At 46.2% G+C, this 26628-nt stretch overlaps 1 protein-coding gene across 5 annotated transcripts in view; it reads right to left on the bottom strand.

Annotated features, from left to right (window-relative positions):
• WHRN (whirlin) overlaps window positions 1–11756 on the bottom strand; it is a 104411-nt gene extending 92655 nt beyond the window's left edge. For 4 of the 5 annotated variants that reach the window (XM_032164957.2, XM_032164956.2, XM_032164958.2 and 1 more), the window contains exon 1: window positions 10428–11756. In XM_032164957.2, coding sequence (XP_032020848.1) covers window positions 10428–11045 — 618 coding nt within the window. In that variant the 5' untranslated portion in view covers window positions 11046–11756. The remainder of the gene's footprint in view (window positions 1–10427) is intronic. The other variant, XM_058445084.1, reaches the window with a different exon arrangement.
• Window positions 11757–26628: the final 14872 nt, after the last annotated feature.

The following is a 26628-nucleotide window of genomic DNA, read 5'->3' on the forward strand; positions in this document are numbered from 1 at the left end:
AAAAAAAACAAAAAGGAAAAAGTGCCCAATGCCACCTCTGTCCCTGAAATCTACTCAATAAAATGCATACGGTGTGCCCAGGAGAGAACAGGGTGGCTGCAGCCTAGGTTTTCTCATCAAATAGCTACAAAGCCATTTCCACAAGGAAAAAACTCAGGAGGAAACGCACACTGAACTCCTGCTCTTGCCAGCACCATGCTGGGCTATATGCCGTGCTTCTCTGTTAGCAGCCAGCCGAGAGCCCTGGCAATAAGCATGCACTTTGGAGGCCAGAATACCTGGGTTCAAATCCTAGTCCCACGACCCCTGACTGTGTGCCCATGATGGGTCACCTCCTCTTCCAATTCTCAGAGTCCTCTCCCGGGGGGGTATGGTGAAGTGTCAGTGGGGGATTTACATGAAACCCACACAGAGCTTGTGATGTCACAGAAGATTCCCAGTGGTGGTGATATTTTTTAGTGCGCTAAGTACTGTAAACATCTTGTGTGTGTTATCTGTTTTGTACCTTCTATATTGCCAGGAAGAGCAGCATCTGGTACGAAAACAGATCTCAGCACAGGAGTTTGAACACGGTAAATGACCATCAAATGTTCAGACCAATAGATGCACCCAGTGCTTTAATATATTGTCTGCAAAACCATCAGTATCCCCATTTCAGAGATGAGAAAACCTGAAGAGAGAAGGTAAGTAACTTGTCTGCTACTTTACTATTATTCCCATCACAATTTCATTGAAGAGGAATCTGAGAATCAGAGAGGTTAGGAAGCTGGTTCAAGGCCCCACAGCTAGAAAGTGGCAGAGCCAGGCTTGGAAACCCAGGGCTTCGGAGCTCAGGCTCGAGCACTATGGGGCATCCCTTCTCTCTGCTGTTGGGGCAGACACAATCCCTCAAGTCAACAAAACCTAGGTGTAAATCCTGGCTCTGTCACTTTCCACCTTTGGGATGACTGGCAAGTGACAAACTCTTGGCGGTTTTGGAAAACAAAGTGATGAAAATGATACCTACCTCGAACTTCACAGGGTGATTATGAGGCTTAAGTGAGTTTATACACATACACTGAAAACAGTGTCTGGCTCATTCTAAGCCCTCTATCAAAGGTTATTATCATACAATGAGCAACAAAGAAAAGAAAACACCAAGAAATGCATTATCTGTGTCATGACAGAAGTGAGAAAGGCCATGACACTGGGGGGGTTCAGGAGGAAAGAGAAGGCTCCTGAGGATGGGGACAGTGGCAGAGGTGAGCAGGCAGGTCCTCTGGAGAGGATGTACTGAGGTTGCACCTAACAGGATCAGTGGTGTCAACAGGTGGAGAGAATCAAAGTCTTGCTTCAGAGGAGGGTATGTTGCTTGCTTGGCCAAGAGTGGACACAACTTGGGGAACAGGACTGCAGGTAAAGATCAGAGCATGGGCAGCCCAAACACCAGGTTGAGGAGCTTGGCGTCTGCCCTGCAGGCTCCCAGCTCAAGAGCAGGGTTGTAGGCAGCGCACAGCTTGATGAGATACGTATTTAGACAGTGAACCCTGTCACCAGAATGGACATCAGACCGGTGGACAGACGAGCAAGACAGGAGACAGGCTGGCCAGGAAGCTGCTACGGTTCGGCAGTGCTGGTGGCGATGGTAGTGATGGGGAAGAGGGAGGTGTGGTCTGAGAAGTGCTAGAGAGAAGTAAAGCCTGGAGAATCCAGCCTCCCTGGGGCTGGTGCAATACTCAAGTGGGAGAAAGTGGGGAACAAGAGCAGGGGAAATATCCATGATTTAAGGGTGAGAGAAAGCACCATGAGAAGGCAATTAAAAAATAGATAAATACACTAAAAGGAGGCACAGATCCTGTGCAGAGACAACAAGGCTAGAAGATGGGTGGAGATGCAGACACTTGGGGAAAGAGGAATTTGAGGGAGAACTGTGTATGTAAGTGGACCTGAGAAGCAGACTTAAAAATCTCAGGATTGGAAGGACTTGCAGGAGGAGAGGGGGTCAAGAGAGTCGGGGAGAATTTGGGAGAAATGTATGATTCTCTAAAGAGAAAGAGGAGGGAGGCAGAAGGAAAGAGATGAAGAAAAGGAAAAGGGTACACTGGGTCCAAACACTACAAAGGATGCCACTCCTCCGTCTAGGGACAGGAGGATGGACGTGGCAGAAAGAGAATCCCCCTGACTTTCGAAGTTTTCCTATCCACATGGGAGGTTAATTTCTGAAAGCTAGACCACGTTTCTTTTCTTAATCAGAAACCTCTTAATGAGAGTTTGTACGCCTTTTCAGATGTAGTTCAAATTACAGGGTTTTTTTTAAGTGCAGAAGCCCACGTTATCAAATCACTGATTTCACCTGCATTAATTGCTTTAATGGGCTCTAAAAACAGCCACCTCCTCTCCCTCCTCATCAGGGTCCCTGGGGAGGCCATCAGGGAAGGTTGCTGGGAAACAAAGTTATGGATGCAGCTGATCCAGGGGACAACGCTGTCACACTCTGGGTCATGCAACTCTCTGGTATGCCACCCACATTGTTATAAGGCCTCACAGATAATCAGAAGGGATGGTGGGGGGATACATAATTCTATTCAACCACCGGGCTTTATTACCGCTATAAAGCAAAAATGCCGATGCCAAAAGCCAGATAGGAGCGATTACGTTTTTAAAGAAATTCTGTCTATGTGGGGATATTGACTACATTTAGTAAATGACTCTGCAATTCAAACAGCTACAGTGGATCACATGGGCCCTGAGTCCAGTATTTTCTTCCAATGCCACCTAAAAAAATCCAACCAACCAACCAAACAAACAAACAAAAAAACTAAGCAGGCATAACAGAAGACTTTCAAAGACAAGCGAAGGCAGTCCATACCATTTTTCATTACAATGCTTGCAGCGGGACCTCCAATGCCATATTTTCCAGACTTTTGATGTTCAACAGCAACAATGACATGTTTGTGAGGACTATGGGCCAGGTTTGGGGGTAGGATATCTGAGTGACAGAAAGGCAAAGGGACCTGCCCAAGGTCACAGCCAAGTTACACTGTCAGATGAACCCAGGTCCATCTCCAAAACCCATCTCTAACCTCTTGGGTACATACCTCCCTTCCTCGGATTTTCCAGTACATCAGGTGACCTTGCACAAGTGGAATCTTGCTGCAAGATAGTTAAGGATGGGGACAGGAAAGGTTCACCTCTCTGGTCAAGTCTTTATGGGGATAAACAGTGCTGGGGATGGAGGAATCCTAAAGGAAGACAGTGTTTCCCAAACCTTAGCATGGTTAAGGCCTGGCTGGGGAGTTTGTTAATTCTTAAGCAAGCTAACGTTGTAAATTACCATTTCTAAGGCTCTAACGCCCAGGTATTTGGGAATACTCTTTTTTATATTATTTTACTCTATTCTTCCCTGCAGCCTACAGCTTTAGAATCCAGGAAAGAGGACATCTTGGGACTTGTTTATGGAAGGCTGATATATTTGCTTTGCATTCAGAATTGAGAGGATGCTGATATTAGGAAACTCAGGTGGAGAGAAAAAAAATCATGATGAAACTGGCTGCTAACTGAAGCAAAGCACAGCCAATTTAGCAAAAGGAACACAAATTCTCAAATGGGGAAGGAAGCAAAGGTGCTGGGACTGAAAAGGAAGAAAAAACAAATCCATTTATGCATGCTCAGAGAATAAAGCAGCTTTTAAGCATATGTGTGGTTACTGGAAACTTGGCCTTCACCCAAAATGCTGGGTTTCTAGAAACCTGAACAGTTTTTTTTTTTTTTTCAAAAAAAAAAAAAAAAAAAAGAATGAAAAAAAAGAAAGAAGCCCAAAAGCCAGAAGATATATCTCACCCAAAATTGGTTCATTGATTGCTTCAGAATGAAAATGATTCTATTTTGGAATCAAAGACACAATCAGGCTGCTGAAATAACCCACTTCTGGGGATGTGGTTTGAAAATTAAGAGCAAAGTGACAAATGAACTAGCTGAAAGGGTCTTGTAGAGTGGCTCTGGGCTTCAGGGAATGAGAAAAGCCATTGAGTATCCAGGCACAGACCACAGTTTTCTTAAAGGCTTTACACTCAAATAGCAGAGGGTTCCAAATGTTGTCACACCTAGTAGTCATTTGATCCCCACAGCCACCTGGGAAGGAGGCAGGTGGGAGGTAGGTATGCCCATTTCACAGCTCCAAAGACTGAGGTTCAGAGATGTCACGTGAACTGCCCACGGCCACACAGCCAGCTTGGTGGTAAAGCACACACTAGAGCCTGTGGCTTTTTTCAGTGCTTTTGTCTAGCACCCACAACACTACCATACACAGACTTCCTTCAGATCTCACACTCAGGAGCTGAGGAATTCTGAACTCACTAGCGCTGGATTAGGAGCAAGATCATTCCATTCATTCAGCAAATATTCATTTATTTATTAAAGCACCTACGGTGTGCCAGGAGCTGGGGATGGGTGAATGAGCAAGGCAGATCAAATCTTGGTTATCCTGGAGCAAACTTGTAATGAGGGAGGCAGACCATAAACAGACATAAAGAAATGTCCTTTTAGTAGTGACAAATGGGCTGCAGGACACTAAAGCCAGGTAGAAGGATAGAGGAGTGGGCAGGTAGGGGTACTACGTCAGAGAGGGTGGCAGGGATGCAGAAGCATGAGAATGTCACAGCACTGTAAATGCTGGGTGACCTGTGGCCACGGATGGGTCTCTATCCCCCAAGGACAGAAGTCATGTCCTATTCATCTCTGATCTCCAAGTATCAACCACAGTCCTGTGTGTGGTAAGCACTGCTCAGAGAATGTATGGATGCATGTCTCTCCTCGACGATGGAACAGGCTGAAATACACCACTCTCCCTTGATATGTAGGTCTCAGACCGCCCCCCGCCCCCACTTAGTAAAGTGAAGTCTCTGGGTGGTTCTTAAAAGGTCTTCAAATGTCAAGTACAAAATGTGACATCTGCTACACTTTCTAGTAAGGGGACTGGCTGGCATTGTCTTCCAGGAGGCTGACTACAAAACCCTTGGGCTAGGGTCTGGGCAGGGAGGCCACTTGCTTCCTAATCCCAATGGGGACCTTGAGCTCCCCAGTTCCATCTCCTTGAGCATGACCCTCCTCGCTTGCCTGCCTCCCCTGGGGAAGGTGAAAGGGAACAGGAGGGACAAAGCACCCAGTACATAGTAGGTACTCGTTAATGTCAGTCTCCCCTGTTCCCAACAGGCTTCCAATAAAGTAAAGCGCAAGTGCAATGTAAATTACATACTCTAGGTGACAATGATGTGTCAATCTAGGTTCATCAATTGTTGATAATGGGGGCGGCTAGCACGTGTACACTTATGGGAAATCTCTGTACCTTCTGCTCAATTTTGCTGTGAACCTAAAACTGCTTTAATAAATAGTCTATTGAAAAAATAAATAACCACAAGTGCACTGGCCCCATGATGCTGCTTCCTGCAGCTGACACTAGGAACGCACAGAAAAAGAATGGAGAAAGAGTGATTCCTATTCTCCGCACCCTTTCCACTTGCCAGGCTTTAAAAGTAAAAGACCAATGTCAGCAGCACAAAATCTTAAAAATCACCCCTACCCTGGGGCATGATTAGAAGTCTGTGTGAGTTCAGAGTTAATATCAGATTCTTCCTCAGGAGTTTAAAAAAGAAGTCAGTTTTGAAAGATTTGTATTTCAGCGGCCAGATACCTCCAGCCGTTTAATGTCATTCTTTCCAATCAGATTCTCTGGTCCTGGCTGAGGATTAGTCTGGGGTCCCTGAGAAGGGTCAACCAAAGGCTTCCCTTCCAGGTCATAAAAGAACCTTGCAAGAAATCGCCAGTTGGAGACTAATCCCCTATGGACGCCTGCTTCGGTGCAAAGCCCTTTGCAGGATGGAGGGGGGATTATGACTCTGAGGAGACTGTACGTGTGCTTCAAGCTTGAGCAGACAGGCACATGAGTGAGGGGCTGCAGGCACTGACAGGTACAGGCAGGCTGTGTACTGCGGGTGCGGCTGACGGCAGGCAGAGTTGGAAAGCAGCAACACATGCACAATCCAACTGGTCGGGGGGTTAAAGAATCACACTTATCTTTGCAGCTCCATCCAACTGATGAATTGATGGCAAGTAATAAACAACGCTGGGTTTGTCAGCAGAGGAGAATGACAGGAAAACAAGACACTAGTGCTGGTGTGGTTCTATATCTCTTTCATGTCCAGCTTCAAGTCAGGAGGCAAGAATTTTCTATAAAAATACCGATTTTTTTTAAGGGCATTCTCTTACATCCTACAAAATGCTTCTTTGATTTAAAGAGTAAATAACCAGATGAAAGAGGATTTTGTCCTACCTAGGCACTAAATTTTCTAAAACCTTGAGTGTCAGCTTGAGCCAACTAAATATACAAGACTAAATTAAAGAAATGGATATGCAGCAGCCACAAGTCTACTCAATAATGGGCTTAATAATAAGTGAGCTTTTCTACATGTCATTGCTGGCAGGACTCACAGGACCCAAGAGTGAAAACAGGGCCAGAGGAAAGTCTGTGCACGCCACGGTGCCACGGTTTCCAAACTGGACACAGGAACGAGACCAGGGCAGAAGCTACATTTCAGACATAAAGTTGGAAGTGGTAATAATTTGCAATGGCTTCAGCTAACCATGCACAATGGGAAAAGGACAATTGTGTCATTTAGAATGTGCTGGACCAAATATAATGTCTTATATCAATATGGACAGATTATTTCCAGGTTATTATGCAAAGGGAGGGAGGGTGCGATCACTCTAATTAAATGAAATTACCGGCAACAGTTTTTAATTTCTGGAATATTTCAATTCTAATATGCTCCTTGAATCCACCCATGGGGGTGTTGAGGCCATAAGGAAGCCGTTTAATTTTTATTGAGATGAAACACACACATATATGCACATAACAGCAGTACCTGGATACCCTGTGTTCTGCTACCCATGTAACCAGGAGATTCAGAAGGCAAGTGAGCAAGTGAATTTGGTTTTGAATGCTCCCAGGGCAGTGCTGTTTGTGCCAGAATCCTATTGTTCCCTCATTTGCTCCAGAACAGCACCAGGGGTGGTGTTCGCGGGTCAAGAGACAGCAGTCAAGCTCTCGTCAGTACAGTGTATAACCCATCAATTTCCTGATATAGTAGGATGCTACACAAGAGTGCCAAGATCCTCATCTCCCAATCCTTAGCCAACTTTCCTTATTCTGCCTTAAATGAAAGCAATTTCAAAAGAACAAGAAAACATCAGATTAGACATTCTAAATGCCTTCTGCGTAGCACATACCAAGCAAATCACAGACTGTCCAAGCTGGAAGGGATCTTGGACAGCTCCTGGCCCATCCACCCTGGAACACAGAGAGGGTCAGTGACTTGCCCAAGGTCACACAGGAAGTATGCAGCAGGGCCTAAGTCAGCATCCCTGGTCTGTGGACTCTCTGGCCAATTTATCAAGCACATTTGGCTAAAAACCTTTGAAAGGTCTACTTTTTTATTATTATTAGTTTGGCTCCTGTTCAAGATATTTTTTCAAAAATCAAACATTTCAACATAATTGCAAATAGTCTATGGCTTGCCTTATCTGGACCTGTCACTGCTGATTTTGCAAATGGGTTTCAAGAGAGGGGTGGAAGCCCCAATGGATATAGGATCAAATCCTCACTGAACTGCTTCAGGTAACAATGGATGCTTGATTTATCAGAAAGAGAAGCAGAAAAAACTTTGCTCGACCCACTCTTTAAAAAGCTGCAACATTCCTTTATTCATAAATTCTTAGGTAACTTGATTCCTAAAATTTAATTTTTATTACACACACACACACACACACACACACACACTGAATCTCTCTGTTTGGGAAGCTCAAAGGATCTCCTCCCCCTCACCCCACCTTCCATCGCAGGAAAAGAAATATTGTTAAGACTGAAAACACATCTTCTACTAAATGCAATGTGGTATCCTAGAATAAAATAAGGACATAGGCAGAAAAACTGGTGAAATTTGAATGAAGTCTGAAGTCCAGTTAACAGTAATGTACTTTTACCATAAAATCCCCAACATGCAGTGCTGGCAGCACTGCAATTTACAAAGAACGGCTCCCCGTGGAGAAATCCTGGTTAAGGGCAGTCTGTGCCTAGTAGAAAAGCTGGGGCCTCTTTTGGCTTTCAGTTAAGGAGCTTTTCGCTCTTAATTTTGTGGAAATGTGTCAACAGTTCTCCAGGTGTTCTTTTAAACTGTTCCTGAAACTACACGAGGAGTGCCATGACCTCAGGGACTAAGTTCCGCCTCCTCCGTTTTAAATTCCACCCACCAAAGAAAAGTCTGTCCTCTTTTCCTCCTAGGGTTAATGTAACACAAAACAGCCATCATTTTGCCTGTTGCTTCTGAAGGGTCCAAAGGGGTCCATGCCAGGCAGGTTATGTGTCCCGCCATGGCTAGAAGAGGGATGACCCTGGGGCAAGAGCTCATTTTGCCAATGTAGCCACCTCTGTTGGGAAAATGACAGTCAAGAGACAGAGCCGCTCAGCTCACACAGGCTCCTGCGCCACAGGCTCCCACACTTCAAGGACAGCTCTGCTCCTATCAACCTCTCCCTTGCCGGCAAGGGTTTATTCTCAGGCTTCAAAAACTATGACATGGAGAGTTTAGGTTTTACTCTGGAAGCAGCAAGAGTAAATAAACAAGCTAAAGGCTGGTGCTGCTCTGAGTCACAGTTTAACAGCACCACGGTGTTATTGAGGGAGATTCAGAGAGAAGATCTGGAGCGGGCTCAATGAAATGGTGGTGGGGGAAGGCGGGGGTGGCAGGCAGGGGGCACTGCTGGTAAACTGAAACTCACAGCCAAGCAGCTTGACCTTTATGGCACAGCTGAGTCTGGGGTACAAACTGAAGTGACAGTCTGCGTTTTGAATGCCCAAGGTAACTGACAGCCTTTCCAAAGCGTCTCACCTTATCACCTTGTGACCGTTAAGTTACCCAAGTCTTTTTAAATTGCCACTAAAATTGAATCCACATTTATAAATGATCATTTGCATCAAGTATCTTTAGCGCATAAATTTATCATCTGGGAACTCCAGACCTTTTAAGGCCAAAGCTAATGGACTACTTCTTTATAAATATATGGAATACTAAACAAAGGGAAAAGATTGATAGAGGGTGAAGAGGAATTGTTGCATGGAAACTCACAACGAGCATGGAAACTCACAACGAGCTTTGCCCACTGCACCCTGGTACAGTATAAACCGATCGGCCTTTTTCCAGAAGCTGCAAAGAAGTTTCCGAAAGCCTCAAGGGCTTCCTCCAAAGGGGTTGATGGGCTGGGAAGCCAACATCAGGTGCACAGCCAGGGAGACGGCTCAAGATTCACCTGGACACAGATCACTGAACGGCACTCAGGAGGAAGTAGCCGTGGGCCTCTGCTGCCTAGGAGTTTCCCAGTAGCCAGCAGGCCCTCAGATAGAGTTCAAAACACCTGCGTTGGCGGGGAGTGGGGGTTTACAGAACAGTCCAACCCCCTGAGAAGCATTTCTCTGCAGAAGCAGAGCATGTGTCGTTGTCCCTTTTCCCCCAAACTCTTCACTTCTTGTACGCAAAGGAGGTCGGGGGAGGGGGGAAGGGGGGAAAATGCCTGCAAAGGATCCTTGAATCCACCCTGGACCCAACACTATGCATCATACTCCAGCTGGTTTTCAGTAGCCCTGGGCTGTGAGATCAGTGAGCACACACACTCCTTTAAAAAGCATGATTAAATCCTTGGAAGCCTGTTGTCATGAGGTTATATTTCTCAATTAACAGATGGCAGAAAGGACAAACACTCTCAGGGGCTGGGGAATTTATTTTTGACATTCAGGCAGGAGTCTCATTTCCAAAAAGGTTAGTGACCACTTATTTGGTCTCGTGGCCCCATTTTCCAAGTGGAGAACAAGAGGTCTTGAGAGGGCAAGTGACTTGCTTCAGGATACACAGCCTGGTTCAAAAACAGCGGCGTCAAGCCAGTGCACTGTGGATCACACAAACGGCCTCCTCAGGCCACTTAAGAGCTAACAAAACTTTGTTTCAGGGGGAAAAAAAAACCCATAGAATGGCAGTAGCAAAGGCCACCTAATGATGCCAAGCAGAGATTTTATCTCTTTTAATGCTCATAAGAATCCACAGCCCTTTTCACACATTGTAACCATACATTTGCTCAAGTATTTGTTATTATCGCCTGCACTAGCCTTTAAGCCTCACGAAGGCAAGGGCCATGTCTGTTTGTGCAGAACTACTTTCCCAGTGCCTGAGAGCTATTTGCTCTGTAAGCTATATATTCCTGTTTTAAAGTATTAAAAAAAAAAAAAAAAAAAGCCCAGAAAGGCCAAGTGATTCACCAAAGGACACACAGCATGGAATTACTGAAAAAGCTGTGCCACTCTGTCCATACTCTGCCCCAGACTCCTCTCCAAAACACCGCCTTACCTTGACGGCCTCCGCGTGGGTAACCCGGGCCAGGGATTTGTCGTTGACCCGCAGAATCTGGTCCCCGACCCGCAGTCCTTCCTTCTCAGCTAGAGAGCCTGGTTCCACCAGAGACACGTAGATGCCCACGCCGTGCTCCGAGCCCCCACGGATGCTGAAGCCCAAGCCCTCGTGGGCCTTGGCACGCCGCAAACTCACCAGGCGCACCTCCCCTGGCCCCGCGCCGTCGGGGCCGCCCCAGGCGGGCTGCCTGTAGGGGGTGGTGGCGGGCAGGTAGAGGCCCTCGGCCGTGTACTGGTCGAAGAGCAGCTGGTCGGAGCGCGGGATGACCAGACGAAGCATGGGCAGCAGGCGCCGCTTGACCGGACTGTCCAGCAGCACGCGCAGGGTGCGCACCAGGTCGAAGACGTTGCGGCGCGCGTGGTAAGCGTTCAGGCAGTGGGTGAACTGCTCCCGCTCCGCCTCGCTCAGCAGCGCGGTCAGCGCCTGGTGCAGCTGGCGCACGTTGGCAGACAGTAGCCGCAGCCCCGCGCCCCCGCCGCCGCCCGCTCCGGCTGCCGAGCCCAGAGAGCCAGTGGAGGACGAGCTCACCGACAGGCCGTCCAGCGGCGCGCTCATCTCCACGCCGAGGCCCGGCCGGGCTCTGGGCGCGCGGGGTGTGGGGGGTGCCGCTGTCCTCGCGGGTACTGGCGCGACAGCTGGATCCCCGGGAGCGCGAAGACGACGGCTGGAGCCTGGGTTTGGGGAGCACGGGTACAGTGGCTGGATCCTAGGGGGTCGCGGAGACCGCTGCTAGAGTCCCGGAGGCGCGAAGACGGCGGGGGTCGCGAACCTGGAATCCGGGGGACGCGGAGACGTCGGCGGGTTCCTGAGAGACACAAGAGTTGGCTGCTGGAGCCCGGAGGTGGCGGAGACTGCTGCTGGAGTCCGGGGGGCGCGGGGTCAGCAGCTACATTCTGGAGGGCACGGAGACGACGGGCGGCTGGAGTTCGGGGGCGCCGCAAAGCTGACCTGACTGCCCCGTCACACCATGCCCGGGGCTCCCCCAGCCGGGCTGCCCGTTCCTCTAGGGCTGGGGGACCCCAAAGTCAGAAGTTGGGGCGGAGGGCGCTCTAGTCCCAGAGCAGTCCGGGGAGTCGCAGGCGGTGAAGCCGCGCGGGCGTCCGACAAGGGGTGCGGGGCATGTCCGGGGCAGCCCCAGGATGCAGCCGCCCGGGGAGCCTCCGCGCCCCTGCGCCGCCCGGCCGCGAGCCCGGACTTTGCGAACTGTTGAGCCACCCGGGCCGAGTCTTCCAGCGAGTTCCGACGCCGTCGCGTTGCCAGCCCGGCCCGGGCCCCGCCCCCTCGCCCCTCCTCCTGCCCCCCCCTCCCCCCGGGCTCCTCAGGAAATGACGTCCCGCCCGGTGCGCCTGGCCGTTGCCTGGAGACGGGGTGAAACAGTCCAGCCCCAGGGAAGAAAGGGGTGAACGCGGCGGTAGGGGTGGGAGGAGCCCCCGCGTCCCCTACCCCGCCGGCAGAGCCGGGAGCGGGGCTCAGAAACAGCGCTTTTCGGCGGTCGCAGCGAGTGCCGGCACCAGGATCGCTTTGGAGTAATTAGCTGGCTAGCTAATTCACAATTCGGGGGGAAATCGTCAAGTTTTTTGTTTGTTTGATTTTTGCTTCCAAAATACTGGGCACTTCAGTCTCGGTTTTCTTCCTTACAATGTGGCGCTCCCCTCCTGCACGCGCCCTGACATGACAAGTTCAAGGGTTTATGTGGAGTTGGCCACCTACTGTGTGCGAGAGACGAATACAAGCATAGACTGCTGTCTGCCGGAGTCAACTCCGTGGCAAGGATGGATCAGGCTGGACCCCTTCCCAGTCTCCATTGCGAGGGAAAAGCCACTTTCAGAAATATTATATAAAGTGTACACCCCACGCTCGCACACACGCATACAAATGAGCTCATATAAAACTGGTGAAATCTGAGTAAGGTGGGTGGATTGTATCAATGTCAATGTCCTGGTTGCCATCATGTCAACATCGGGGGAAACTGGGTGAAGGGTACATGGGATGTCTATGTATTATTTCTCACAACTGCATTTGGATCTACAATCTCAAAATAGAAATTAAAAATATATATATTTGAAGTGGCCTGGAGAAAAATCTATGCTCTCCCATCCCTAGGCAAAATGAGAAGATACACCCAGGTGTGCCCTGGAGTCTGTCATCACCCACCCAATCCCCCAAATAAGATTTAAGTAAAATACTGTGCTTTTATTCTAATGGGGAGCTTCATAGTTCTACACACACACACCTACCTCACACACATCCCTTCCAACCTGAGCTGCCTCTCCTAAGCTATTCTTCTATGTATTTTTCCTAAAAGTCTTCAGAATTTCCATTGCAGAGCCAGCTGAATTCTATCCAGGGTAGGGCAAGATGGAGGATTACCTGGAGGATTTGGTTTGTGGTGGACCCAGAAGGATAGATCATTCGTTTATTTATTTGTTTATTTGGTCGCTCTTCATTCAACGTTTTTGAAGCATCTGCTCTGTGCTGGGTCATGTGCTAGGTGCTGGAGACCCAGGGGAGAAAGATCAAATAAATAAATAGAGTTAAAAACCAGTGTGATACCTGTTGTAATGGCTGAGGGAGCCCAGGTTTAGGAGAGGAGAATATGGTAAGGACTTTACTGAAGAGGCAACACCTGAATGAAGAACCTGTGAGGAGAACCGACTTTCTCCTCTAGACAATGGGGAAGAGTGGAAAGGTTTTCAACACTGTTGACTTAATGCATTGAGGCTAGGAATGGAAGCTGTATTTTCCCTAAAGATCTTCAATTCTTTACTTCCCTAAAATAGACATAGGTTAAATTAATGCTCAATTAAAATATTTAACAGTGTGTCTGAGGAAGATTTTTTAAAAAATAGCCAATTAGGCTACCTTTGGACATCTGTCTTACAGCTCTAATCTTAGCAGTTAATAGTATGTATCCTTATTCCTCCTTTGTAACTGATGTTGAAGCCTTTCATGCAACTAGACCAAGATGTTTAAGGAAAAAAAATCAATCTTCTCCACCCCAAAAATGTATTAATGACATACCTCAAAATGCCACCAAGCAGGGCTTAATTGTATGCAGTTCAGGTTTCCTGCTAATGTATTTCATTCTCAGCTCTCACTTAGTTTGTGTTTTAATTATAATTTCTGTGATTGGCTTGATAAATGCATCCCAGGAGCTAAGATCCCCAGTCCCAACGTTTTATTTCTGTGCAAAGGATGTTTTCGAGAAGGTGTTTGCTTTAGGCAGCAGAAACCAGGCTGCATGCAGTCTTAGTAGAAAAAGAAACACTTTCTTCTGCAAACATCAGAGACCATCTGAAATGCTGTGCTATTGTTTAATTTCATAGAGGATGGTTTGGGAGGGCAGATGATAGAAAAAGAAATCGTTGGAGTTTCTTCCATCCATCTTACATAACCACTTTAGTATCAGTTTGCACTGTGTCCCCTCAGGCAAGAGGCAGTGTGTAACTGTGCTCAAACCTCCAGAATCCTATTTCATGTATGAAGATGTTTGTCATTCAGAAATAAGCTCTTGGAAATGCTTCGGCTTCTGAGGGCTGCACCGACAGACCTGGGAGAAAAACCTGAGTACACAACTTGGCCTTGGTTGCATACTGCCCTCTTCAGAGGGAAAATATTATTCTCCCATGCATGCAGCAGGCTTCTGTTTGCTTTCTTCACCAAAGCCACTTTTAATTGTTCATTAATGCTCCCCAGCTCTGGCCAGTGAATGCCCTTCCCTTAGGAATGTTCCTGGAAACTTGAACACACTGGAGCAGTTGAAAAGACAGAAGGAAGAAGAATAAATTGTGTTGGGCATTTTTCTTTTTCTTTTTTTCTAGATGGTCTCATTCTGTCACCCAGGCTGCAGTGCAGTGGCATGATCATGGCTCACTGCAGCCTCCACTACCAGGCACAGTATCCTCCCACCTCAGCATCCTGGTTAGCTGGCACTGCCATGCCTGGCTAATTTTTTGTATTTTTCACAAAGATGGGATTTCACCATGTTGCCCAGGCTGTCTCGAACTCCTGGGGTTAAGCAATCCATCCACCTCGGCCTCCCAGAGTGCTGGAATTACAGATGTAAGTCACCACAGCAGGCCTATGGTTTAGTTCCTATGTGTTGGTTTTAACTGAGAAGTTGAGCTGCACTCTGGATACCAGGCAGAAAACCATTATTCCAGTCTCAGAGCTTCCCTTTAACTAGTTGTGTGACCCCACAGCAAGTGGCTTCACCTTTCATTTGTAAAGTAAGGCTCCCAAACGTCCTGCCTCCCCAACATCCTGCCTCCCCAGAAGACAACTGCAACCTGGATGGTTCATGGTCTGTGCAGCAAATGAAAACATGTTGCAACTCATAGAGTAACATAGAGTTATTTTCGCTCTTTGTTATGTCAATCTTAAAAAGCCTTTTGCTAATAAATATTTCATAGTCATTGGAAGTGTCTCTCCTTTCCTTTTATCTGCTGGAATGTACCTTTAAAAGCAATGGAGATGAATTTGAGATGCCTTTGCCATGGGACATACAGAAAAATAAAGTTAATGTTTATTGAGTGTCAAACTGTTTTTAGACACTTGTATTTTAACTCATTGTGTCCTCCCACTACTCTGTAAGGGAGATACCATCATCATCACCACCATCGTCATCATGCTCCTGGTGAAACAGACTGGACATTGAGACATAGGGAAGTAACTATACCCAAATTTACAGAAGTAGTGAATGGAAGAGTTGGGATTTGAACCCAAACAGTCTGGCTGCAGAGCTCCTACTTTGAACCCTGTGCTGTGCAATCCCCCCAGTGTTTGGCTCAGAAATGCTGAACTGTCTCAGTATCTCTGCTGGGGCTGATATGAGGACCACATTTTCCCATGGATGGGAATGGTATGAGGGTCACTCTTTCTCTGGAAAATTTGGCTGGGAATATCAAAGGTTAAAAACAAGCTGCATACGAACGATTCCTGTTTCATAAGCTGACATTTTGTGGTGGAAGGAATGAACAGGGGTTTAGTCAAGAAGATGTCACTGGGAGAGATGGAGAGGATCTGGGGATGCCCCAGGGTTCTTAGCCTGATTGCAGGAGGAAGAAGAGGCTCAAGGTTCTCTAATGCCGTGTGTCATAAGGAATCTTTTCCAGCTCTGGGATCCCTAGAGAAAGGATGTTAACAACTGGAGTTATCACTTCTGCTCCAGGACCACAACCTTCCTCTTCCTTGCAATGTCAGTGGGAATGATATCAGCAATGAAAAGAGAAGCAGTCGCCTCTATGAGTAGTAGATAATGCAGACAATATTGATGGAAGTGCAGGGAGATAAAAGAAAGGCAAGAAAAAGAGAAAGCACAAAAATATCAGGAAAAGAGGAGAGATACCGGTATTTATCTTGGCCTAAGTGTAATCTCCAGAGTCTGTCTCATCATTATGGAGAATTGTATTATGTTTGTGCAAGAAAGGGAGTTAGAGCACAGAGTTGATCTCCAGGTTCAAATCCCATCTCTGTTATTCACAACCTTTGTGACCTTGGGCAAATCACAGAGGGCTTTTTTGTACCTGAGTTCCCTTACCTCTAAAACAAGGACAGTTGTGCTGTCATCAGTGTTATTGCAAATATTGATTGTGCTCTTATATGGAAAGTGTTTTTCAATATGCCTTGCACATACCAGGTGCTCCTACAGTGCTTGACACACTTCTCAAAGCTCTTACCACACAAGAGCACCTCAAGGGCGAGGCCACAGCTCCTTTATCTCTCTGTGTCCACTGTTCAGCCCAACGATGAGCCCACAGTAGATCTTCAGTAAGTATTTGCTGAATGGTTCCTTAGACTCCTCCCTCTCCCACTCTTGTATTACATATGGGATGCTCAGGGGCCAGAGAAGGTTGCTGCCTTGCCCATAGCCCTGCCAGTAGCCAGTGGCGCCTGTCCCAGGCTTTTTCCTCCAGGAAAATGTGTTGAGTGACTGCAGAGGGCTAAGCACTTTACAGGCATTGTTTCTCTTAATCCCCAGAATCCTGTGAAAAGAATACTATTATTACCACCACTGCATAGATGAGGAAACTAAGTGTCCAAGCTATGAGTCGTTTCTCCAAAGTCTGCTCTCACTGCATCTTATAGTAAGACAGGTGGAATTGATGCCAATTTCTCTTATACAGCTTTGGGGAAAATAGCAGACTATTATGATAGCAAAAATAAATTGCAGGGAGCTGATTTGTGGGTTGGAAAGAGGCAGAGCAGTGGAAGCGACCTTATCAGGCATGCTGTGCTGTAATCCAATTGCTACGAAGTCTGTTAAGAGCATCTTAAATCAGGGGATTAGGTATTGGTTACACTAGGACACTCACTCCAACACCAGCTGTGTTCTGATTAGAGAAGCCCCTAGCAAAATCATCCTTGCCATGTACACATCAGCATGGTTCACTGGGGCATCCATTCATGCATTCATTCCGTTCATTCATTCAGATGGTACTTAGGTCCCTCTGCTCTGCCAGACTACATTCTGGGGATTCAGCAGGAGCAAGACCTCCATGGTCCCTGCCCTCCTGGAGCTGACGGTCAGGAGCTGTCTCATTGTGTGCATCAAATGTGATGATGGGTGACTGGATGCAAGCCCTGTGAGGTGTGAGGTAAGGGTCCCAGGCAAGGCTTCCCAGCTGGCATCCTCTTATCTGAGACTCAGCCTCCAACCCATTTCAGCATCAGAGCACCATGGTCAGTACCGCAGATGGACTTGGTTAAATAATCCCTGCTTATTAACCTTGGAGGAATCACTTGATCTCCCTGAGCCTCAGTTTTTTCATGTATTAAAAAAAAAAAGAGCTTGGCCGGGTGTGGTGGCTCACGCCTGTAACCCCAGCACTTCAGGAAGCCAAGGCGGGTGGATCACCTGAGATTGGGAGTTCGAGACCGGCCTGACCAACATGGAGAAACCCCATCTCTACTAAAAATACAAAAATTAGCCGAGTATAGTGGCAGGTGCCTGTAATCCCAGCTACTCAGGAGGCTGAGGCAGGAGAGTCACTTGAACCAGGAAGTTGGAGGTTGCAGTGAGCTGAGATCACGCCACTGCATTCCAGCCTGGTGACAGAGTGAGACTACTCCATCTCCCCACAAAAAAAAGAGCTTAAAGGGGATGGCTGGAAGGTTAATGAAGAGAACACACATAAAGCACATTGCACAGTGGCTAGGAACTGCGTAATGGAACCTTGGAAACAGTGGAAACATAGAACAAGGGGCAGCTCTGGGCTGGTTATAAGAAGTATGATACTTTGAGAAAATCGATCCTTTGCTTTGCTTATCTATATAGCTCCCATCAAACTTTTTTTTAATAGTGAGATGTCTCACTTTCCATGGAATTGCCTCATTTTCTCACTGATCCTTAAGGAGGCTTTTTTCTTTGTTTTGTTTTTAACTTTAGTCTTCAGGGCATTGTGAAAATGTAATGCTGTTCTCAGACCCTCTGTATAGTGTTGTTCAAGTTCATTCTCTCCAGCCTCAGTCTTCTCGTTTGTACAATGAGGGGATTGGAGGTGGTTGTCTGCAGGCCTCTCTTGCTCTAAGGATTATGTTTTTGTTTCTATAGCGGAGGAGGAGGTAGGGGAAAGGAAGAAGAGGATGACAGGGGGTGGGGGGTATGAAACGTTTTCTGGGAGTTCTGGGCTGAGACAAATTGAGAATTGTCCCTGGCTCCACAGCTGACTGATGACTCTTCCTTTGACTGGTTTGTGGCTCTTAATGTCTTTTTGTCTCTGGGTTTCAAATAGCAGCTAATGGTCCTAGCTGCCTTTCAGCCAGTTTTGTGATTTTTGCTTTTGACTTTGACCATCTTCAAAGACACTCGACACATTTTTATTACATTTACAGGGCCCGGCGTGCCAAACTACTCGGCAAATTGTGTCAAAGAATCTGTAACTGTTACAGAAGAACGCTTTCTGTCTGCATTCTTCTTCATTCTTTGGAAATATGATATTCTCATTGACCTTCTATGAAGGTCACAGTAAATGACGTTTCAACATCCTAAAATTATAGTCTTTTTTTCAAAGCCAGGTGGAACCTTAAAGATCTATTCATCTTTTTCATTCAACAAACAGTTTATCAAGTGCCTACCGTGTGCCAGGCACTGTGTGTGGGCTGAAAGAGCTGAACTCTACTCATGGCTCTCATCTAATTGGTAGTAACGTATAAAGAATAATACTGGCTGTGTGCTGTAATATAGTGTATTAGTAACCTGTTGCCGTGTAACAAATTGTTACTCACTTGATTGCCTAAAAAATATGCGTTTATGGCCGGGCGCGGTGGCTCACGCTTGTAATCCCAGCACTTTGGGAGGCCGAGGCGGGCGGATCACGAGGTCAGGAGATCGAGACCACGGTGAAACCCCGTCTCTACTAAAAATACAAAAAAAATTAGCCGGGCGTGGTGGCGGGCGCCTGTAGTCCCAGCTACTCGGAGAGGCTGAGGCAGGAGAATGGCGTGAACCCGGGAGGCGGAGCTTGCAGTGAGCCGAGATTGCGCCACTGCACTCCAGCCTGGGCGACAGAGCGAGACTCCGTCTCAAAAAAAAAAAAAAAAAAAAAAAAATATGCATTTATTACATCATGGTTTCCATGAGTTAGGAGTCAGGGCATGGGTTAGCTGTTTCCTCTGCTCAGGATCTCGCAGGGCTGCAATCAAGGTGTTGGCAGGGCTCTGTTCTCATTTGAAATCTTCACATGGGAAGGATCCACTTCCACGCATGCAATCGATGTCAGAGTCCATCTCTGTGACAATATGACTGAGGGCCCACCTTTTTCCTGGCCATTGGCTGGAAGCCTCTATTTCAAGAAGTCACTCACGTTTCGCCACGTGGTCCACCCACATTAGTTGACACCTTGAAAGCCACAAGGGGGGTCTCTCTCTCTAGTCTGCTAAGATAATGCCTTATACAACATACTGCAATCATAGGAACAACATCCCGTTGTTCCATTGACTTTCTATGAAGGTCACAGTAAATGATGTTTCAACATCCTAAAAGTATAGTCTTTTTTTCAAAGCCAGGTGGAACCTTAAACATCTATTCATCTTTTTCATTCAACAAACAGTTTATCAAGTGTCTACTATGTGCCAGGCACTGCGTGTGGGCTGAAAGAGCTGAACTCTAGTCAGTCTACTTTATGTGGCAAAGACACATAAAGTAACCTAAGCAAGGGAGGGCCATCCCATCACCTTTACCATATTCTATGGGTTAGAAACCTGTCTGCCTACACTGAAGGGGAGGAGAATACACATGGGTGTGACTCACTTGGCGGGAGGGTCCCCTCAGGGTGTGTCTATCACACAGAAAATGTCAAAGTATAACAAGTGACCAGAGGAAGAAGCAACAGATTCTTCCAGGTGAGGTCAAAAAGATTTTCCGAAAAAGGGAACACTTGAAGGATGACACCTGAGTGAGTAAAGGGTCACCGGGTGGGCAAAGTGGGAAGGACACTCTAGGCAGAGGACCAGCGTGAATGATGACATGGAAGCAAGAAAGAATGCAGTATGTTCAGGAAACGAAGGAAGTCCGGCATAACTGGATGTAGCAAGTACATGGCCAGAGATTTGGCTGGAGAGGAAGTGGATTATGACGGACATGGAATGCTGGGCTAAGCAATTTTGACCTTATTTTAAGAGCAATGGAGAACCATCAATCGGCAGGTGCAGGTTCTGATTTTTCCTGGAGGAGTATCAGGCACCTTCTCTAACAGCTCTGAAAGATTTATAGATGCACTTGTACTCCATAAAGATCCACAGTGACAGTAGCACTTCTTCAAGAGTATGATAGACATCAGAGCTTGCTAAAAATACGTCTGAGCCACCACAGCATACCAAACCACAGACTGTTTATGTGGGAAGAGGCTGTCAAAATCCATATAGGCCAATGACTGCCTTTTCTCCTCACTGCAGTCTGATGCAGTTTGGCAGATGTGGCAGGCATCAGAATCACACTGCCGGGGAGGTTCAAATCCTGGTTCTGCCACTTGCTGGCTTGAAAGACCTTGAATGACTGACCCCTCTGGTTCTGTTTCCTCAGTCATTCAATGAAGGTAACAGAGGATGCAGTGAAGAGGAAATGCAGTTATATATGCCAAGCACTCATTTGGCATACAGTGTGTGTGTTAGTTTGCTAGGGCTGTGTATTAGTCCGTTCTTGCACTGCTATAAAGAAATACCTGAGACTGGGTGATTTATAAAGAAAAGAGATTTAATTGGCTCATGGTTTTGCAGGCTGCACAAGAAGCATACTGGCTTCTGCTTCTGAGGAGGCCTCAGGAAATTTACAATCATGGTGGAAGGCAAAGGGGCAGCAGGCACATCTTACATGGCTGGAGCAGGAGGGAGAGAGAGGGGGAAGGTGCTACACACTTTTTTTTTTTTTTTTTTTTGGTGTGGGATCGCCCCTCTCTCCCCCTCGCGGGGGTGGTCGCAGCATTAAAGCTCACTGCAACCTCCTTCTCCTGGGTTCAAGCAATTCTTCTGCCTCAGCCTCCTGAGTAGCTGGGACTACAGGTGCACGCTGCCATGCCTGGCTAATTTTTTTGTACTTTAGTAGAGACGGGGTTTCACTGTGTTGTCCAGGCTGGTCGTGAACTTCTGAGCTCAGGCAATCTGCCTGCCTTGGCCTCCGAAAGTGCTGGGATTACAGGCATGAGCCACCGCACCTGGCCAGTGCTACACACTTTTTAACACCCAGATCTCATGAGAACTCTATCACCATAACAGCACCAAAGGGATAGTACTAAACCATCCATGAAGGATCCACCTGGATGATCCAATCACCTCCCACCAGGCCCCACCTCTAACACTGGGGATTCCAATTGAACGTGAGATTTGGGTGGCGACACAGATCCAAACCATATTAGGCTGCTGTAGCAAAATACCACAGACTGGGTGACTTAAACAACAGACATTTATTTTCTCACAGATCTAGAGGCTTGAAGTCCAAGATCAAGGTGTCAACAGGGTTGGTTTCTTCTGAGCCCTCTCTCCTTGGTTTGTAGGCAGCCCTCTCCCTGTGTCTTCACACGGTCTTTTGCCTGTTTATGTGCCCATGTCTTTGTCCAAATTTTCTCTTCTTATAAGTCATATTGGATTAAGGCTCACCCTAAAACATCATAACTACCTCTTTAAAGGATTTATCTCCAAATATAGTTACATTCTGAGGTCCTCGGGGTTAGGACTTCCACATATGAATATGAGGTAAGGGAGGACATAATTCAGCGCATGATAGTATATATATTCCCAACTAATGTTAGATGCTTCCTCCTCCAGCTCCAGTTGGTGAAAATCTTTATGTCCCAATTCCAGGCACGACTTCTCAGGCTCTCCTATCCTAACAATTCTGTGAGAACTAGTTTGTGTCAGCGAAAACCTTCTATAAGGATGTACATTTGTTCCTTGCTCCATAAATGACAAAACAAAACAAAACAAAAAAAAACAACCAACAACAACAGCCCTGGTGCTATCCTAACACTGTTGGAATGTGCCTAACAAGTCACTTGAATAACCCTTCTTTAATTTAATCCAATGGCAGTAATTTTCTGGAACACACCATTACAAGGGAGCAGTATGATCTCCAGGGCTTTTTGTTGTCTAATTAAAAGGCACTGTAGCAAGAAGGAGATTGCAGCTGCCTTTCAGAATCACATTGTTCTGATTTTGGAGTTGGAGAAAATGAGGATTTTTTTACTGGACTGTGAGGAGGTTAGGAAGGGTGGCCGGCCCAGGGAGACTGTGGAAGCTTTTGCTGGTCATGTGGCAAAGGCTTTGTGCCATTGTTTTTGCTTGTCGGAAAAAGCCAAGATCACTCCACTGTCTGGGAGTCCTCTTTCCTTATAGGTGATGGACAAAGAAAGCCTGACCATGGGCTAAGATCCTCATTGGCTGAGGAATTTCATGGGGCGGGGGTGGTTGCTGGTCCATTTACAAAATTAACTCATTCATCAGCACTGTCTTACTGAACATTTATTAGGTGCTAATGGTGGGCATAAAAGTAAAAATAATTGACATTTATAAATATCTCTAGATTACAGGTTCTTAATCTATAGCCATGGGGCTCATGGCTTCAGAGCACCTGTAACGTCTCAGAAATTGTGCACCGTATCTGTGCATGTGTGCATATCAATGTTTCATTTTTCTAAATTCTGTGGTCCATGACCAAAAACATTAAGACCGCCTTATTCTAAATCATACTTGCTTCAACTTATTGAGAGCTTACTTTATCAGATACATTATGTTCCTTTCTTCATTTAAGACTCATGTCAATTCTCCAAGATTTCTGTATCATCCCCATTCAACAGATGAGGAAACTGAGGCTGGGAGGCTAAGCTTTTAAAAGGCAAAGCTTGGGTTTCATCCATTCATACAACAAACTTTTATTGAATATCCCTGCTCTAGAGGGAGAGTTAGACAACTGCAATACAATGAGATGGGTTCTCCAACAGAGGAAGGCAGATGGGGCACAGAGGGAGCACCTGACCCAGTGTGGAGGTTGGAAGTTAGGAAAGCTTTCTGGAGGAGTGAATGCCTGCACTGAGTCTTAAGGAGAAGGCAGGTAAAAGAGTTGGGAAGGGGACTCCAGAAGTGAAGACTAATTTGCGTCTGGGAGTGTGCAAGTTCAAGAACAGGGAGAAACACAGAAACACAGATCTGACCAAGGTCATTTTTTTTTTCAGAATCCTCATTCAACTAGTAAACCTCAGAAATGATATTCAGCCTCACTTATGATCAGAGAGTTGCAAGTTAAAACAACATTGAGATACCATTTTGCACATACCAGATTGGCAAAATCAAAATAACTGACATTACCAAGTATTGGCAAGGTTGTGGTGCAAAAGGAATGTGCTTACAGGGATGGTGGGAGTATAAATTGGCACGACCACTGTGGAGAGCTGCTTGGCAGCATCTAGTAGGCTTGAAAAAATGCCAACTCTAGGCCTGGCAGCTCTGTATCTTGGTATATTTCCTGGAGGAAATTCTTACACATTTGTACCAGACATGTGTCCGTTGGTTTCTGCTATGTAACAAACCATCCCAAAATGCACTGTCTAACCACCACCGGTTTAGCTCACACTTCTGTGAGTCAGCTGGGCTCTTTCATGGGTCTGTGGTCAGTTGGAGGCTCAGCTGGTAGCTGAATGATCTGGTAGGTGAATTATTCACTTTCCTGTCAGTTTGCTGGCAATTGGCTGGGGCTACAGGAGCAAATGGCCCACACATCCCTTGTCATCCAATTCCATGTCAAAATTAACACCTTTGCCTGGGAGATAGGAAATGCCTCGAATAATTGGGAGCTGGAATCACACTTTCTGTAGGATGAACTAATAACATGGATTAGAAAAACGCAGCCTTCGATTGCTTTTCTTTTCCTTGTAACAGCTTTATTGGAGTATTGTTCATGTACCATACAATTTACTCACTTAACGTGTATAGTTCTATGGTTTTTTATATATTCCCAGTTGTGCAATCAATTCTAGAACATTTTCATCACCCCCAAAAGAAGTCCCATACCCTCTAGCCATCATCCCCCATAATCAACCCCCAGCCCTAAAATGCCACTTACTTACTGTGTCTAGAGATTTGCTTATTCTGGACATTTCATACAAATGGAGTCATTCAATATGTGGCCTTTTGTGACTGGCTTGTTCTTTTTGTCTTGTTTTGTTTTTCGTTTTTGTTTTTGTTTCTGTTGTTTTTTGTTTGTTTTGAGATGGAGTCTTGCTTTGTAGCCCAGGCTGGAGTGCAGTGGCATAATCTCAGCTCACTGTAAACTCTGCATCTCAGATTCAAGCCATTCTCCTGCCTCAGCCTCCCATGTAGCTAGGATTACAGGCGCCTGCCACCACATCTGCTAATTTTTGAATTTTTTATTAGAGATGGCTTTTCACCATGTTGGCCAGGCTGGTCTAGAACTCCTGACCTCAAGTGGTCCCAAAGTGCTGGGATTACAGGTGTGAGTCACTGAGCTCGGTCTTTTCCTTTTTTTTTTTTTTTTGAGGCAGGGTCTTACTCTGTCACCCAGGCTGGAGCACAGTGGCACCATTATGGCTCACTATAGTCTCTACCTTCTGGGCTCAGGCAGTCCTCCCACCTCAGCCTCTTGAGTGGCTGGGGCTACATGTTTGCACTGCCACATTCAACTAATTTTTTTACTCTTAGTAGAGCCAAGGTCTTGCTATGTTGCCCAGACTGGTCTCAAATTCCTGGGCTCAAGCAATCCTCCTGTCTTGGCCTCCCAAAGTGCTGGGATTACAGGTATGAGCCACTACACCTGGCTGTGACTGGCCTCTTTCACTTAGCATAATGTCTTCAAGGTTCATGCATTAGTAGTATGTATCAGAACTTGATTCTTTTTCATGGCTGAATAATATTCCATCATATGTCTTTGCCACATTTTGTTTATTCATCAGTTGATGGACATTTAGGTTGTTTCCAGCTCTTGGCTACTATGAGTAATGCTGCTATGAATATTTATGTATAAGTTCTTGTGCAGACAAATGTTTTCATTCCTCTTAGTTATATACCTAGGAGTAGAACTGCTGAGCTGTTTAATCATTGTTAACCGTAGATACCTCTATGGTTAACCACTTGAAGAACTGCTAGACTGTTTTCCAAAAAGGCTGCAATAAGCCTTAGAGTTTATAGCCTTCAAGAGTCAACCTTTTGAGGCCTTTCGATCTCACATCTGCTTGTGTTACTTTTAGTTTCTTCTTTGTTATTACTGATGGTTTCATTTCTTTGTCAGCTTTCTACCAACCAGCATTCAGATGTGATGTGGCTTCAGACCCAGAAAACTCACAGTTTTGGGGCAGCTCTGTCTATTCCACCCTTTGGACTCTGAGGGCCTGACAAGATTGATGCACCGCAGCTCCCTCGCCTGTACACTTTCACTGGCTCGTGGGGAATCTTTCTGTTCCTAGGTCCATTTCATTCCTGTTCCTTCTACTGTAGAGCCTTCCTTAGCTCTGCCCTCTCCTCCACCGGGCCAGGGGAGGGGGGTTCCTGGGGGTCATCCAACCAACTCTCCATTTCTTGCTGGGGACTCTGAGGCGAGATAGGGTGGTTGTGGTGTCCTAGGTTAGAAAATAAGTTGATGGCAGAATTTGACAGAATTCCAAGTTTCTTTTTTTTTCTTATAGAAGTAATGTGCGCATATTGTATAAAAATTTGAAAATAGATGTAAATAGATGCACAAAGAATAAAAACACATTTTTTGGAAAAAGATCACCCCTAATTCCCCCCACTATAGAAAATAAATGCAAACATTTTCGTTATATAGCTTTTATTTATGTAATTATCTATTTATTTATTCAGTGTGATATTGTGATTTATAATAAGAAATATTTTTTTTGGCCTTTGACCCCAATTCCTGAAACAGAGCTGCTAATCTCTTGGAATTTCCTGGATGATAGAAGCATATTTTGTTCTAATGAGGCAGCTCTTGGTGGGTTCCTGAATGGAGGTGGTCACCAGAGAGATGAAGCCGTGATTAGAAGCTCAGAACTTTCAGCCTCACACTGCCTACACGTATCCCCCAGGAAGGGAAGAGGAGGTGGAGACTGAATTAATAACCTACCATTTGATAAAACCTCCAAAAAAATCCCTGAATTATGGGGTCCAGAAAGCTTCTAGGTTGCTGAACACGTAAAGGTTCTGGAAGGGTGGCAAGCCCACAGAAGACGTGGAAGCTCTGCACCCCTTACCCACATACCTTGACTTGCGTACCTCTTCCTCCACTATTTGTCTGTATCCTTTGTACCATCCAGTATAATAAACTGGTAAGCATAAGTACATGTTTCTCTGAGTTCTGTGAGCTGCTCTGGCAAAGATCAAAACCAAGAAGGAGGTTGTAGGAACCTCCGATTTACAGCTGGTTGGTCAGAAGTACAGGTGATGACATGGACTTGTGATTGGTGTCTGAAGTGGGTGGCAGTCTTGTAGGACTGCACCCTTAACTTGTGGGATCTGTGCTGACTCCAGGTAGATAGTGTCAGAATTTAATTGTATCGTAGGACACCCAGCTGGTGTTGGAGAATCCGTCTGTGTGGGCCCCAGATGTTTGGGAAAAAACTCACATATCTGGCGCCACGGAAGTGTTAACTGTGAGTATAAAGAAAAATTCATTTTTCCTATACACATTCATTAAAGGTTT

The sequence above is a fragment of the Hylobates moloch genome, unplaced genomic scaffold, assembly GCF_009828535.3.
Source record: "Hylobates moloch isolate HMO894 unplaced genomic scaffold, HMol_V3 SCAFFOLD_10, whole genome shotgun sequence".
Lineage (NCBI taxonomy): Eukaryota > Metazoa > Chordata > Mammalia > Primates > Hylobatidae > Hylobates > Hylobates moloch.